General features: G+C 34.9%; 1 protein-coding gene across 3 annotated transcripts in view; it reads left to right on the plus strand.

The window, feature by feature from the left end:
* Window positions 1–16911, plus strand: part of LOC149565228 (uncharacterized) — a 196891-nt gene that overhangs the window by 166277 nt on the left and 13703 nt on the right. For all 3 annotated transcript variants that reach the window (XM_089818779.1, XM_089818778.1, XM_089818780.1), the window contains one exon: window positions 3802–3910. In XM_089818779.1, coding sequence (XP_089674905.1) covers window positions 3802–3910 — 109 coding nt within the window. The remainder of the gene's footprint in view (window positions 1–3801; window positions 3911–16911) is intronic.

Here is a 16911-nt window from a genome sequence, read left to right on the forward strand (position 1 = left end):
CTTAAACAGTAATTGTTATCAAGTATGTTTTCTGATTTTGTGAATGGCTAACAATATGAAATGCTAGGATAATACGTGGATTGGGATTTGAAAAAGCAATAGTCTACTTAGAAACATCCCAAACACATTATGAGACCCCAAACCTGATCCATCATTTTTGATAACTGGAAACTTGATTACAATTATTGATATACTGAAATCCCACCAGATTATAATGTGACATGAACTGCTAAAATACACTCATAGAAAATGAGTACATAACCAGTTGAAAGGTTGGTCCCTCTACTGGAATAGACTCTGAATTGCTGATGGTACATTGGCTACTGTGGCAGCAAGAACTTGGAATATTTTGATATTTGTGAATAACAACGGCAATTTTTTATTCGCTCCAATTTGGTGCTCCAGAAATCATAAAATGGCAATGTCAAATGTGTGCAAATGGCAGAAAAACATGTAAATGACTTCTAGAAAGCCTAACCTATTCACAAACTATTGATATCTTCAATATTTGATATTTTCCTTTTCTTATTTTCATGAAACTTGATAACAATTCACATCACATACAGTATATTTCATACCATAGATACTTCACCTCTCAAAACTTTACATTTTCAAAATTGTCCCTGATTTCTTTAGCTGGCAGCCTTCATCTTTTCACACGTTTGAAATAATACAAAATTGATTCTTGCTAACTTAGGGTTAAAATGTAGGAAGTTTTCCCTAATTAGTGAGGTAATTATTTTGGTAACCAAAATTATTCCTTAACCTAAAATACTTAACTCTTTACCTTTATCCTGTTCCATCAGCTCAACATTGTCACGGTAAAAATGAAATATCTTTGATGTCTTCGATATCCTACACTCTGCACACATCATCTTGACATACTGTCCTTCTTCCAGGTAAGTGTGCACCTATCAGAATTGCCTCTGTGAACTGCATTGACCAAAATGGTCTCTGTTGACAGATGTATTCTGTGACACTTAAATAATTTTCTAAGTGTATGTCTCAAAACTTTATCAGCAAGGTGTATTGAATTAAACCTAATTATATGTTGACATAAATGATAACATCATATCATGTACCCTAGAAAAATTCTAAAAAATCTCCCCCGTTGGAATTGATGGAAACATATGGGAAAATTGACTAAGTCTCAAAATAAAACATCAAGATTTACAAAAACTTGTGACCTTTACAAAATTTGCAAAATTGTGGACCATCATATATACCATCTTTTCCTTATATCTCCTAGTTGCAATATATCTCCCCCTTCGACTATAATTTTTGGCGTTATTACAATTTCTATACTACTTCCCCTTTCATATACATATGTTATTTTCGAAATATACTCCCCCTTTGACATCAATGACATGAACAAGTGGCTCAAAACTTCTGTTATGCCTTCATATGCTGATAAAAACTGTCAAATGCATTTCGACAATCTATCTATCATTTAGATGGTCAATTTCAACCACTGTGCTTGCTCATTTATGTATGAACGAGTAGTATCAAACCCTTAAACAGTAATTGTTATTAAGTATCTTTTTCTGATTTTGTGAATGGCTAACAATATGAAATGCTAGGATAATATGTGGATTGGGATTTGAAAAAGCAATAGTCTACTTAGAAACATCCTGAACACATTATGAGACCCCAAACCTGATCCATCATTTTTGATAACTGGAAACGTGATTACAATTGCCGATATACTGAAATCCCACCAGATTATAATGTGACATGAACTGCTGAAATACACTCATAGAAAATGAGTACATAACCAGTTGAAAGGTTGGTCCCTCTACTGGAATAGACTCTGAATTGCTGATGGTTACATTGGCTACTGTGGCAGCAAGAACTTGGAATGTTTTTGATATTTGTGAATAACAATGGCAATTTTTTATTTGCTCTGATTTGGTGCTCCAGAAATCACAAAATAGCAATGTCAAATGTGTGTGAATGGCAGAAAAACATGTAAATGACTTCTAGAAAGCCTCTTCAACATGGCAATCAGCAATAATGATGTAAAATAATTAACAGAGCACTAACTTTTTAAAATCATCAATAACAATGATTTTGTAGTAAGTTTTATTCTATCAAATCCTTGATAAGCTGAATAATTTTGATAAGCTGAATAATTTATTTATTCACCATAGCGATGTTGTAGCATTTTGAAAATGACTTGAACTTTTTGATCAATTAGGACTTTCCCCAACTTGCCACAATTACTTCCTATGCCACAGGGTATGTGTTTGACAAGGATAAAATTTGGCAATGATATTAATATAGCTCAAAATTAATATTGTGATTGATTCACATATGTGAATTAAAAAATAAAAGAAATAAATCAAATGTTATAACTAGAAGTCTATAGATTAATTTAAAAAGATTTATAAACATTAAAAATTAATAATAAATAGAACAGTAATATTTGAAATATCTATTAAAGTAAATTAATTAAAATTTAGAAAGGAGAAAATATTAGAAAATTAAAAGCTATATATTTGCATAGTCCTCACTCATCTTTGATAGTTGTCTCCCACATTTTGTTGCAACTATCTTGATTAAATTTGCTTCAGTCTTCAACACATTTTAATAACATAATCTATTTCTTGTTTAACAACAACACACTTTGATTATTAGCCAAGTTATTTGGCTTTAGCAAAAGACAAAATTTGATTCTCAATTAAACTCTACAGTGAATGGTGGTTGTCAATTTCTCTTTAAATAGTTGCAATTGCACAACAATGAATAGAGTCGCCTTCGAAACCAATGTCAAAAGCTCTGTTATGTTTTGGTTTGTCTTGAGTACTATTTCATAAAGAATCTTAAAAACCCTCTTAAAAATGCTTTAACAAAAAAATATTTTAATAAAAAGACCCTAGCCCCCCTCTTTTACTTAATTTAGGGAAAATTCTAACAAATTTTTAATATTTTTGCTCAATTTTGAACTTCAAACACTAAATTCATCTAACCCTATGATTTAGATTACTCTTTAAGGTCTTTAAAATCAATTGATTGGTCCTCATCAGCTGTAGAATTCAGACTATTCAAACCATTTGTGTCTTTACTTTCCAACATAAAAAAGTAAGAAAGCCATGAAGCAAGATGCCTTGATTTGTGATAATTTGCTACTTTATTTTGATTCCTAGATTGATGTGCTATCTTGAAGGAATACAATTTCTTGTGCTATAAATTTACCTCATCTAGAGTTGTCTTCAATTTGCAATTAGGACAAGTTCTTCTAATACTGTATCTAGCATTATTTGAGAGTCACCCTCCACATCAATCTCCCTATACCCAATGATGAACATGGCTTTTATACCTGCTAACAAAGCTGCCCATTCAGCATAGTTATTAGTTTGCTCCCCCAGAAATATTGAGCCTTTTGAAAGAAAGCCTTCACCTTATTTGCGAAGCACGTAACCTTCCCCAGCATTGCTTGGATTATCTTTTATGGTTCCATCAAGTTTCAAGATTAATACTCTAGCCAAAGGTTGCCATTTTAAATTGCACTTATTCATCTACTTTTCCATGGACAAAATATCCTCTATATCCATTTGATTTTAGTTGAGCCTGTTGATTTTCTTTGATGCTTACTGCTGATGAGAAGCTCAGGTATGACTTTATATGTTGCTTCCTTAACTAGTTCATTTTGTCTCTATATAGCTTGTTTATAAACTAGCAATGCAGCTAAAGAAATGTTATTCAGTGGTCTTCTAGTTTCATTTATACTATGTGGAATCATGTTTTTCGTAAATGTCTAGAGAAGGTGACTGATATTTTGTGTTTATTTTACCTTGGCAGTCAGATAGTGCAAGGGTTATCGTTCCAGATCTAGATTTGGAACTTGCTCCTGGCACTCTTGGTGGTCTTGTTACGACTGTTGAGGGGCTTATCACCACAATTAGTGAAAGTATGTCATTATCATTGTTATTGAGAACTTTGGGGCAAAAAATTATAGCTTATCTTTCACATGGTTAACATGCATTGGATAATTTTGTGTATTTAGAAATTGTAGGCATTCTTGAATGTTTGATTTCTAATTAGCATCATGTTGTTTTCTTTTGAGTACACACCATAGGATTAGATTTATAAGATAAAAAAAGGTTATACATTTTGCATTATTATAAATAAATTGTTAGAAAAGAATGTAACTAAACAATATGATTTTTTAATTTTAATCAAAACTTAATAAGGATGATAGATAAGATAAATCTATAAACGTCTAATAAAGACCACAATGTTGTTGGAGTTTGTAGCTGCGATAGAGATCTTTTTCTCTACAAATATGGGCGTTATTATCGTTATGGTCACCTTTAGTTGAGGAGGACATTAATGATAATAATTGTAATGTTAAATATAAAGACGTGTCATACGACATGAATTAAGGTGTGAAAATACAAAGAGTTGTGTATTTGAAAATGAAGTCATGTTATGGAAAATTCAAGAGACCTTCGGTTGTAATATGAAGAATCTTTCTATTTGTTATATATATTGCATCAAGCAAAAGCCATTGTGCACTTGAACATTACATTATCAATAAAGTGATATTTTTGTTGTGTGGTTGGGTTTTTTCCTTTAATTTAGAAGGGTTTTCCAAGGGCAATTTCTAGTGTTTATTGTATCTATTTTTGTTCTTTCTTATTGCCATTTATCTCTATTTTGTGGGCAAATCTTAACATGGTATCGGAGCCTAGTTAAATATCAACCATATAGGAGTGCTGAAGTTTTTTTTGGTCCTGTTAGTGTTTCTTAGAGATGTTTTGATTTCAAGTTTGAGGTTGCTATTTATTTGTTTGCCTGCCTTCTACATGGCATTGTGATTTCTTTGAGTTTGTCTTTTGTGCCCCTTCGCCAAAGTTTGTGTATCGTTATTGTGGACTCCTCACAGGAAGTTTTTTTATCATGTTGAAACCTTCATGGATGTCTTGGCTTCATCATCTTTTGAGCTCACCTAGAGTTAATGTTAGGGAGCTGTCTATATGATTAGTGGTGTTAATATTCGTTCTCTTTTCGGTCTTAATTAATGATCCTGTATCAATCATTCAAGTTCAAGTTTATGTTGTCTTCAGTCATATAAATCGCTCATTACTTTTATATTTTGAGCATCAAATGTTTGGAGGGATTGTAGAGGTACTCAAATCATATAGAAGAAATCAAAGTTTTGGGCATCATCATTTTTTTGTAATGTCATCATGATGGCTGTTTGCCCTTCTTACCAACAATTGATCATTCTTTGCCCGTGTTAGTTAGAAAAGTGTGCTTTAGTTGTTTTTCACCTTCCATTTCATCTCTCTTTTTTTACCTTCGAGTCTTGCAGCCTTCTTTATCCCTAGCCATCTGTTCTTGTATCATTTGTGTTCACCGGCTCATGTTTATGAATGCCAGGAAGTTTCGTGGCTTCTTTTATGTTTGTCAGTCAAGTCCAAGTTCTTGTTTTGTCTGCTGGCATCTCTTTATTTATGAAGAGTTGTATCATTGGCAATGATGGTCTCTTTTTCTTCTCACCTTTTTTGATTATTAGAGATTGTATGTTGTGTGCGCCAAGAAATTCTTCCTGTTATATGTTGTGATTTTGCTCATCCTAGGTAATGATTGTTGAAAGCTTTGAGATAATACATTCTTTAGAGACCAGATCGTAATTTTTTGATGAGGCAATAATGTTTTCCAAAGAAATCAAACTCCATTTTTGATGACTATTGAAAGGGAGATGAAGTGGAAGGTTTATCGAGCTATGGAGAGTATCGACATGCTTTAACGATGTATTTAGAGCTATTCTGGCTTGTTGTCTTGTTAGCATCTTCCTCCTTCAATCCTTTCGAAGGTAAGCTGTGGGAATTGAGTGTTGAACGCTCCCCACTATTTTCGTTGAGCGAGAGCTAGATTAAAGCTCTTGAGAGTTTATTAGTTTCCCTGTACTCAGTTGTCAGTCTAAAATTAGCGGTGGATACTTCCGCTCAAACTCATAGTGATAATTCATTGATAATGAAGGTCTTAATTGGATGGTATTAATCTTTTTTGTTAATCAAACTGGTTGAGAGTTCAATTCTCAATGGTGGGCACATGAAAGAAGTAGAGGATCACTTGGAGGTGGAGCTGAAGCACCTGTCTTCCGTACTTTCGCACTCTGTTTTGAACAACTAGATTGATGCTCAGTTTGCCATTCAGTCTCCTCTAGATTATGTTCTTGCTCCAGAGTCAAACGTTGAGAAAAAGATAAGTTTTATTGTGCCTTGTGTAATTCTTTCTATCTTGTATTGTGTATTGTCATGCATAATCTATGTGTGGTATTAGTAATTTATTTTTGGTAATTAAGATTTATTTATGTTAATGCCATGAACATTGCATAGGTTGTAGAGACAAAAGACAATCTCTTTTGTAAGTATATTTGCTGTCTATGGTTAAGTTTAGGCTTAAAAGGTATAAGCATTTTGTGATTATATTTGTGATTGCCTCTAATATTGATCCCAATATAATTTATGATGAGATACATCTCTCTTGGTTACAGGGTGAATATAAGCTATTTGAATGAGGATGTTACTTCAGAGGGAGACATTTTTTAGCTTCTGAGGGAGGGTTCATGTGCAATCTTTTTGTGATAATCCAAGTAGTTCTTCGTTAAGAGGGAGTTCTTATGGAATCCCCATCAGTCTTATATATGTTGGTAACATTTTTGGTATGGGAGATGTTGAGATGAGGAAGTTGATTATTGAATTGAATTAATGATATATATTTGAATATGAGATTTAGAGGGAGCTTGTGATTCAGAGAGAGTTGTTCTTTGTTGAGAGGGAATCTTTATAGTATTCCTTACTTTCTTATACACACTTTTATTGTTTGTGGTATTATTTAATTTGAGACTCTTATTGCAAACGAGTCTTCGTTGTAATTTTCTTTCTTGCTGATTATGAGTTTTAATTATGGGAAATTATTAAAGTTATAAGGTTAACTTGATAACTCTTTCAGTTATGAGAGATTCATAGTGAACATCATCTAGAGAGAGTCCATGATGTCATCACGTTGAGAAATTTCATCATGGAAGTTGGAAGTCATGTTGAGAGAGTCCATGATGCAGTAGCATCTTGGCCGTTGCGTTATCCCGCTGATTGTGTTGGTTGCTACCAAGTTACAACAATTGCCGAGTGCCAGTAATTTTGCAGTTTAAGCTAAGTTGAGGTTATCCCACGTCATGTTAACACTCAGGTTAGCATGTATCCCATCTCACTCTGTAGTAGTTCTTCATGTGCCAAGTTTTCCTGTTGATGTCGATTGTTAGCATTTTGGATGTATTTTCTGCATTTTTTGTGCGAGGTGACTTGCAGGATTTATTTCGATCGTGACGTTTGTGATAAAATCTTGTCTTGGGATGTGTCCAAACCGTTGTTGGGTCAACCTTTTTGTTTTGTAATGTTCTGTAAGCCGTTTTGGCAAGTATAAATAGGGTGTTTTGGCTTAGAGATTGGGAAAAGCAATTGGAGAGGAGTGATTTTGGGAGTAGTTGAAGGGGGAGTTTTCCTGAGTCTATGTACAGAGCGCCAAATGTGAGGTAGTTTACAGTAAGATTGTGATGGAGTTATGAGTGTGTAGACAGAGTACCGAATGTGTGGTAGTTTACACTTGGATCTTGGATAAAGTTGGAGAAGAGCTAGTGGCTGCAGTTTAGAAACAAGGAGATTGCTTGGTGGCTTGCGAGCACAAGTTGAGATCTTGGAGGTTTCTACCAGATTGTTGTAATGTTACAGATCTGGGCTAGCTGGGATAGGGTTTGTGAGTTGGATCTTGAGGGATCTTGTAGAACTGTTATTGTAATTATTGTTGTGTTTGGCTGTAACTTGGAAGGCCTTACAACTGGACATATTGCATGTAATCAATTATATCTATAAGTAAAGAGTTGTTGATTTGGTATTAGATCTTGCATTATTGCTTCTTCTTCTCTTGTTTCCGCTGTGTGGTTATATTGCTGGGGGCTAGGACATCTCCTTTGGGGATTCTCCTGCCTTACATTGCGTCAGTCCATACCTGTATCACATCGAGAGAGTCCATGATATAATGTTGGTTGTTAAACTTACTAACTTGTCATGTTGAGAGATTCCATGATAGCATCACGTTGAGAGAGTTCCATGATGAAAGCTGGTTGTGATCCTTGCAGGCTTGTCATGTTGAGAGATTCTGTGACATCACATAGAGAGAGTCTGTGATGTAAGGGCATTGTAGGAGTGTCACGTTGAGAGATTCCATGACAACATCACGTTGAGAGAGTCTGCGATGAAAGTTGGTTGTGATCTTTGTAGGCTTGTCATGTTGAAAGATTCCATAATAGCATCGCGTAGAGAGAGTCCATGATATAAGGGCATTGCATGAGTGTCATGAGATTCCATGAATACATCATGTTGAGAGAATCCGTGATATAATGCTGGTTGTAGTTGTGATAAGGATCTTTATCTCTAGAACTATGGGCGTTATTATTGTTATGGTCACCTTCAACTGAAGAGGACATTTATGATAATAATTGTAATATTAAATATAAAGACATGTATCATACAACAAAGGGAGGCATGAAAATACAAGAGTTGTGTTGTTGAAAACGAAGTCATGTTTTGAAAAATTTAAGAGATCTTCAGTTGTAATATGAAGAGTCTCTCTATTTGTTGTATATATTTCACATCAAGCGAAAGATATTGTACACTTGAACATTTTATTATCAATAAAGTGATATTCTTGTTATGTGGTTGGGTTTTTCCCTTCAATTTTAGAAGGGGTTTTCTTGGGTAATTTCTTGTGTTTATTGTATTTGTTTTAGTTCTTTCTTATTAGTGTTTATCTCTATCTTGTGGGAAAATCTTAACAAATGTGAGTCTAAGGGACTGCCGAAAAGAAAGGGCTCGCCTATACTGGGGCCCATAAATAGGGCCTAAAGAGAAGCAACAAAGACAAAAAATCCAAACGAGAAGAGGAGGGAGAGAAAGAGGGGAAGGGAGCCACCACTAGGATTGCTTTAAGCCCAACTAGGAATTTTGCACAGATACAAACCCAACACCAAAGGATAATCCATAGAATTAGCTAGGGGTTCCCAGTCTGCTTTTGATGCCTCTTGGAAAGTGAAGAAACCTGTTGTTGAAGAGAACCCTTTTGGGGATTCACAATCTTAGAATGGCTAGAGGGGGCACCAAGCTAGTTCTTGGTGCCTTGCATCGAGTGAATCTCAAAGGAGGTGATAAGTTGTCAGGAAGGCATGTTATTGTGGTGCTGATGTTGATGTTCATGCTGAAGTGAGCTGTATTTAAGTCTATTGGCCTCTTGAATGTAGAGAGCAAGGCATTGTTGGTTTTTGAGTTTGATAAAAGTGGAGAGAGACTAAATACCTTTAGAAAGGTAGCATAATCTGCCTTTTAACTTGTAGTATATACAACAACGACAAATAAAGTTCTCAATTTCCTCACCTATGCTACATAATTGGAAAGTCTTCCTCTCTGGGCAATTGATCATCAGTCTTGATGCAGAGCATTTGAGAACCCACTATGAAGGAACCAAGTGGGATCTAGAAGGAATGTGCCTAGTCATGGGATACGTAAGAAGGGCAAATAATGAGGTCGTCCTTTAGCTCTAGAAAGTGCTCAACATAGAATGCCATCTTTGGGGAAGACCCTTGTTGGTATTAACCAAGGCAGTGTGAATGAAATGCTTGTATATGTCGATTTTGATACACACTTGTTTAGCTCTTGTCTATATGGGAGGTGATAGTTAGGGGCATCAAGAGAGTATTGGTAGGGATTGAGATGGTCAATCTCAATCCTTATAGATCCAAGAAGATTTGAGGCCTTGACAAACCTACCACTGGACTAACTCAAAGTAATAGAAGTAGCAATGGATTTCTAAGAGTAGTAAGTGAGATTTTAAATAAAGGAATGAATCTTGCTAGAGGGGTATTTGTGAAGTTCATTTCTAGACTTAGCACTATACAAATTTTGTGTGGTTATTGTCTCAGTAAGAGAGTTTGCAACATTCTTTGGGGTGTCAACTTTCTGAAACTAAAAGTCTTATCTACACTTGAGAGCATGGTTACCAGGAGACCCGTCTCCCCCCTAAAAGTGGCGTCTCGGAGACCGAGACGCGTCTCGGAGACTTTTCGCGTCTCCGGAGACCTCAAAAAAGGTTGGAGACTTTGTGACGAAGTCTCCTGAAGTCTCCCCGTCTCCTAATCCAAAAAGTGAAGTCTCCCCGAAGTCTCCTGATAAAATATAAATGTAAAATATAATATTAAATAATTTTATATATTTTAGCCCTCATTTAAATGTTTTTAATGCAAAAATCTAAGGTACTATATGAATTCCGTAACAACTGCTTGGTGATGTACGTCACCTACTGGAACACGATACAAGTCTAAGACAACATATTGGAAGCTGTACAGGATTGCAGTAAAGATCCCAAATCACATAAATTTATGCGGCTGAGGAATTAGGGTGCAAAAACTGTTGTTAGTGCATTAGAAGATAGTATTACGTATGTTACAGAAATCTGATATGCAAATGCTTGATAATAGTATTATTCCTCATGAAAACCAAGCATCTATTTGCTGATAAAGACTCAACGATAACAGTGATAGACTAGAGGATTTATGTATGTTAACATGAATGTATTTGGTCCCATATTTCTGTTTTTTCAAGAGGATATCATGTTTCAGTTTGATGTATAAGTCATATTTGTTATTCGTACCTGTTTATCTGCTGTTGGCAATATCCTAGTACCAATATAGGAATCTTTGTTAGTTGAATCTGTGTAACTGGAAAAAAAACACTATTACAAAATGATTTACTCCCTTTTAAACTAAGCAATCCTAACTCTTAGTTAGAAAATAGAAATCCTAAGTGTGTCTCTATGCATGCATCGATGTTGAATAATTCAATAATTTTCACAAATTTTTTGTAGCAATGCCAATTTGTCAGGTTTTAAAATCTATTTCAGTAATGTGCTTCTGTCTCTGACCGCTTATTATTATTATAATCTTTGACAGTTTGACTCTATGAATCTATTTTAATTTTTAATGTGACAACACTAGTATTATTAATTTATTATTTACTTTAGTCTTTTAGTCTTACGGTATTACTATTTTGAAAATTTGAAATTTTGTATTTACTTTTAGTATTAGACTCTTTGAGTTTAAACTATTAAAAATTTATTTTAAACAAAAAAAAAAAAAAAAAAATTGCCGTCTCCAAGTACCCCCGTCTCCTATTTGAAAAATTGCCGTACCGGTACCAGTACCAGTACCGGAGACCTCAAAGTCTCCCCGTCTCCCGGTGACCTTGCTTGAGAGTGTTTTGTCTTTTCACTTAAAGTAATAATAGTTGATTCTTATGTATAAGTAGAGTAAACGAAATGAGTTAGGAATTATGTACCAAGCAAAAATCCACATGTAGTGCTCATCACCTCTAGAGAGTTTTTCTTTTGAACAACAAGTATATCCTTCGCCCAATCAGCAATCCAACCCCAAAATTCATCACTACCCAAAATGCATACATCATGTGTCTCTTGACGAAAATAATTATTAAATATGTCCAAAGGTAGTACTCATCTTCTCTGAAGATGTATTTCTTGGATCAAAGGATCATTACTCTAATGAAAATTGGAACATAGATCTTCAAACCGTAAATAATCCTTGCAATTTTTCTGTGGTTTGGTGCTACCTGCACAAAGATGCCTGCCACAAATGCTAGCAACAAACATATTGATGCTGTCCATACTGCAGTGAAAGAGTTGTCAAGGAGGAAGGGATCTTCTTGTTTACCATAAAGTGCATACACCAGGAAAATTGCTGATGAAATTGAGCTATAGAATGCTAGTGCATTACAAATCATAAAAGTCTGAAAGAAAATATCATATAGGTCATACTTTAAGGGAACACCCTGTAGGACATCTAGCTTAAAGTTCTTGTCTTTCTTTGGCAGATTGAAAGCTATTGTATAGGAAACAGATGCTATTAACATTGCAATTAGTAAAATACTTTTGGCTTTTGATGATGAGTTTTTAGTGGTGAATGAGTGCTCACTGTTGTCATGTGTCTCTTTTGAAGTCCTCTGCACACCATTTAAAGTTTACAATTTGTAGTAGCTAATAAGTGCTTATTCTTTTTAACTAAATGCGAAGATTGGAAAGGGTAAGTACAACCAGAGGATTGAATTTAGTTTGAAGAAGAGTAGTACATTTCAATAAAAAGAATCAAGGAATTCTTACAAAGCCACAATCACCAACTTTATAGAGACCATCAATACAAAGCTTACATGTTTACATGGTGGTTCTCTTTTCCTGCATATTTTAATAAGCAAAGTGAGCAGAAAATTTGGCATATCAAATTTCTTTTTTCTTTCCTCCATCCCAATCCAAGTGCAAATGACACTCATTTATAAGTATTTTGCATGAAAAAATAATAAAATGGCTGACAAATACTTCTACATTATGACTATCTTGCATGCATACAAAATGAGCTTCATATACAATTTTATTCACAAATACCACACTGTAATTTAATAAATCCTCAACTAGAGTTTTGACAAGGACTACCATCAAAGTTAGATCTCCCTATATATGATTTTCCCCTTAAAATGATGACTAAAAATAGCTTAGGTTAAAAATAGCCAATGTTAAAGTAGCCACAATGAAACTTGGCTCTTGGCATTGATTTTGGCAAAGCTGCTTTATTCCATGTCGAACTATGACATTTACTTTGACTAAGCAGTGTGGGTTGTCCCTATCGTGTGGTTTTCACACCAGCACATTGACATAGAGAGAAGTGAATTCCACCTTCTCAAGTGGCAAGGTTTTCACATCAAGGAGTAGATTCCACCTTCTCATTTGGAAATTGACATATCTAGAAGTGGATTCCACCTCCACATGTGGGCAAGGAAGAAGTTAAACCTGGTTGGACAAAGGGGATGCAACTTAATTCTAATGACTCCATAAAGAAGGAAGTAATTAAAAAAATGAGAGGAAGGAAGCCTTAACCAATCAACTAGGTCTATAAATAAAACTCATTGGCCAAAATTATAAACTCGAGGATGTCATGTCCCCTTTCTAGCAACATGATTTCCACAGTAGATTTGCCTATCATTGACTCTCGTAGGCAAATGATTTTGGAGAGAGAGTCATCTTGTTGATCAGTTGGTTGTATATTGCTCTTGGAGAGTCATAGTTGAGCCTACATCCAGTTGAGTTGGGCCTACATGTTCTAATTTTGAGTTGAGATTGCACTTTTATTTTATAAAGTTATTTTATAATAAAGTGCATTATAACAAGATTTTATAAAAGATGTTTCTAGAAGTTCCTAGTGACTTCTTAGAAAAGTTAATAAATTGAGGGCTGGAGGCATCCATTTGGACAGGTGATTTTGTGGATTCATCTTCTAATCATATTGGAGCAATTTGTAGTCCTTTGGTCTGCAAATTTTCATTAGATCTTTGGGAACGAAAACTTCCTTAGATTTGCATAACTGAGGAAGTGAGATATCTTCTGAAGGGTTGCTCATTGGAGATGGTATTTAGCCATTTCATGGTGGATTATTCTGAGAATTGATTTTGAGGGTTTGAAACTGTTTGCAAAAGGGTTTGGAATTCATCATCTCGTTGGAAAATCAGTTTGGCAAAATTGGGAGGTCATTCAGTACAATTTTCTGATAGTCTGTACCAGGGCCTGGACTCACATTTTTACTCATAACTTCATATTGCGAGGGAGTCTGAAGTTATGCTTTGGAGGGGTTATATATTAACCCTAGGCATTTAAGATCATACCAAATTCGACACCCAATACCAAGCAAATTATTTTATAGCAGGGCCGTACATAACAGTGCCGTACTAGGGCTCGGGTCACAAGTTTGTTCATATCTCACAAACTGTTCAGAGATTCATTTAATGCTTTTAAGAGGTCATCTAACAACCCTAGGCGTCCCTGTTTAGGGTATTTTAGGCAGCCATTATTTTGCATAAAATTCAGTACAGGTACTGTACTGTACAGGCTGTACCAGGAAGCTGTACGACAGGGAACAGAGTTGCAAATTTGGGGTGCAGAATTGTCATCAGTACATCACGCATGTGTCAACAACAAAGGCAGCGAATTCCAGGTTCTTGGTATTTGGATAGTATAAATTGCATATGTTCAGTCCTTGTCATGCCTTGAATCAGTTACTGTTTCCAATTGGATTGTTCTAGTTAAAGAATATTGCAGCGCATTGTATCTTGCAATTGTTACAATTGTAACAGTCCATTATACTCTCAGAATTCAGTCCTTAATAGCATATTGTAATCAGATTTTCTGAATATTGTTATTGGTACTGTTATTGTTAATTGTATTTCCTTGCATATTGGTATTAGTCATACCTTGTGAATTTGTTGCTATAACCCTGAAATACTACATTTTAAACAAATAATCAGTTGCATGCCAAGTGTTTGACGGATTGTCACAGTTCAGCATTGAGGGTTTTAGTGGCCTTTATAGTAAGGGTCATTACAGAGGACTAATTCAACCCACAGGAGGGGCTTATTGTGGGCTCTAACAAGGCATCTAGAGCCTTAAGTTGATGAAGATTAGCCCCTAAACATGCAATGTGTGGGTCTTGTCTATTGGGAGTAGACCTTAATTCGATCACCATTGGCTAGATTGGGCCATGAAATGAAGCACATGGCCCCCTTAAAGATGGCATGTGGTCTTAGGAAGGTAGCATGTCCCCTAAATTAGAAAGATAAGGCCTTAAATTGATGAAAAGTGGCCCCCTCTGTAACATGGTGACCTGGTCTGATTACTCCATGTCTAAATTCAATTAAGAATGGGCATAAACACGGCCCCATTGCCTAGCTTGCAACATCAATCAGGCCTAGATGTACTGTCCCTTGATAAGGGCTACTTTATTATGCCTTATTGGATAGGAAATTACGATTATAGGGCACTTGAAACTACCTCCATAACTAAGCCCAAGGGTTTCATGAACATTCGTAAATATCCGCCTCTAGACCCATGGGTTTCATGAATATTTGTCAGTATCCATTTCGTGGGAGTCACTTAATTTGTGATGGAATTACTCATCTCTCCCTACATAGCTCAACCTACCCCTCCAAGGGCGCAAATGAAAGATTCAAATTATGATAATCTTCTCATTGTGCTTTAATTCTATATGTAAGTGATGTAATTTTTGATTAAATTCTAATGACCTGAAATAAAAACCAACACATATTATTCTAATTATTATAATATATTTACTAAATATATGTATCTCTTAAATATATTATCGACCATTTCCAAAAATATATTTACAATGATTATATTTTATATAGCATTATAATCTCTTGTTCTATTCTTATTCCATACATATATATTCTTCTCTTATTCCTCCCTTTGGAAATGATTTCAATCCTCATTAAATATCCTTGGTATTTAATGGTTGCATCATAATTGGAAGAGACATATCCTTTTGTCAATACTCTCTCTCTCTCTCTGTGTGTTCCTTTTCTTCTTTTTCTCCTCTAAATGAAAATATAGTTTCCTTTATATCTCATGTTTGAGGGAGTCACATCTTTTCTTTTCATGCCTTTTGACCACTCATTAAACTAAATTGTATTCTAATCTAATTTTTTTAATTCGAACTTAGATTTTATTTATAATTCTTTCGTAGTGAGTTATTTTTTAAATTTATGCTTTAATATTTATATGTAGGTTTTATTTATATTTATTAATCTTTCTTTATATGCCCCTCCCTTTCTCTCTCTATGTATGTTCCTTTCCTTCTTTTTCTCTTGTAAATGAAAGTATATTTTCCTATATATCTCATGTTTGAGGGAGTCACATCTTTTCATTTCGTGCCTTTTGACCACTCATTAAACTTAATTATATTTTAATTTAATTCAGTTATATTCTAACTTATATTAATAATATTATTAATAATATTTATTATTGATTCTTATGTTAGAAAGGGGACATACTTTTTACAATTTGTCTCTTGTAATTTATTTATTTATTTTTATTTTATTTATAATTATTATTTATTATTAAATCCTATTCGTAAAGGGCACATTACACTAGACCTGCATGAAACATGTGGCCTGACCTCTAAATTGTGGCATGTGGCCTTGGGCTGTTAAATCAGACTCAAATAAACTTAAATTTAGCCCCAAAATGTGAAATGTATGGACCTAATGGACTTATATGTGGCCCTAAACCCAATAAATCAGACCCAAACTCAAAGTAAGATGTGCCCTATCATGGAATGTATGGGCTGTTAAATTAAATTTGAGCCTAGCTTCTACATGCAGGGCTAATTTGGCTCAAACTTGATATGAATCAGACACTAACTTATATGAGACGTGCCCTAAATCTGGTACTAGTTCAACATGGGCCCAAAATGTAGCATGCGGGTTGAAACTCAATGGGCCATGGCTAAATATGAAGTGTGTGTGGCTATATCAGGCCTTATTTAACCAAATTTCAAACAGCAAGGTCCTAAATCAAATGCATGGCCCATTTTGGGTCCCATACTCCTAGTGTGTGGACTCAAAATCCGAGATATGGGTTGCAAGGCATCAAACATATGGCCTAAAGTTATAATCCAGGCTTAATAAGATTCAAAAGCCCCCCTTTACACTTAATGTGGGACCTAAGTAGGCCCTAACTCAATTAAACTCAGCCCCAACTTAGGTGTCCAGGCTGCCCAGGTTTAATTAAAATGTTTATGGTCACAAGGCCCAAGCATGTAGGCTCTAAACTTTAGGCATGGATCCTAAACGAAGCGTTTATACCTATGTTGGCTCAAAGATCAATAAAATTTGAATGCAAGTGTTAAAATTAATGTAGACCCCAAACCCTAGAGTCTTGAATAGATAAACATGGGATCACAATTCAATGGAAGTTACCAGTCAAACAAGGAGAGGCTTCGAT

This window comes from Cupressus sempervirens, chromosome 3 (assembly GCF_028749045.1).
Source record: "Cupressus sempervirens isolate cs-2001-9-10 chromosome 3, ASM2874904v1, whole genome shotgun sequence".
NCBI lineage: Eukaryota > Viridiplantae > Streptophyta > Pinopsida > Cupressales > Cupressaceae > Cupressus > Cupressus sempervirens.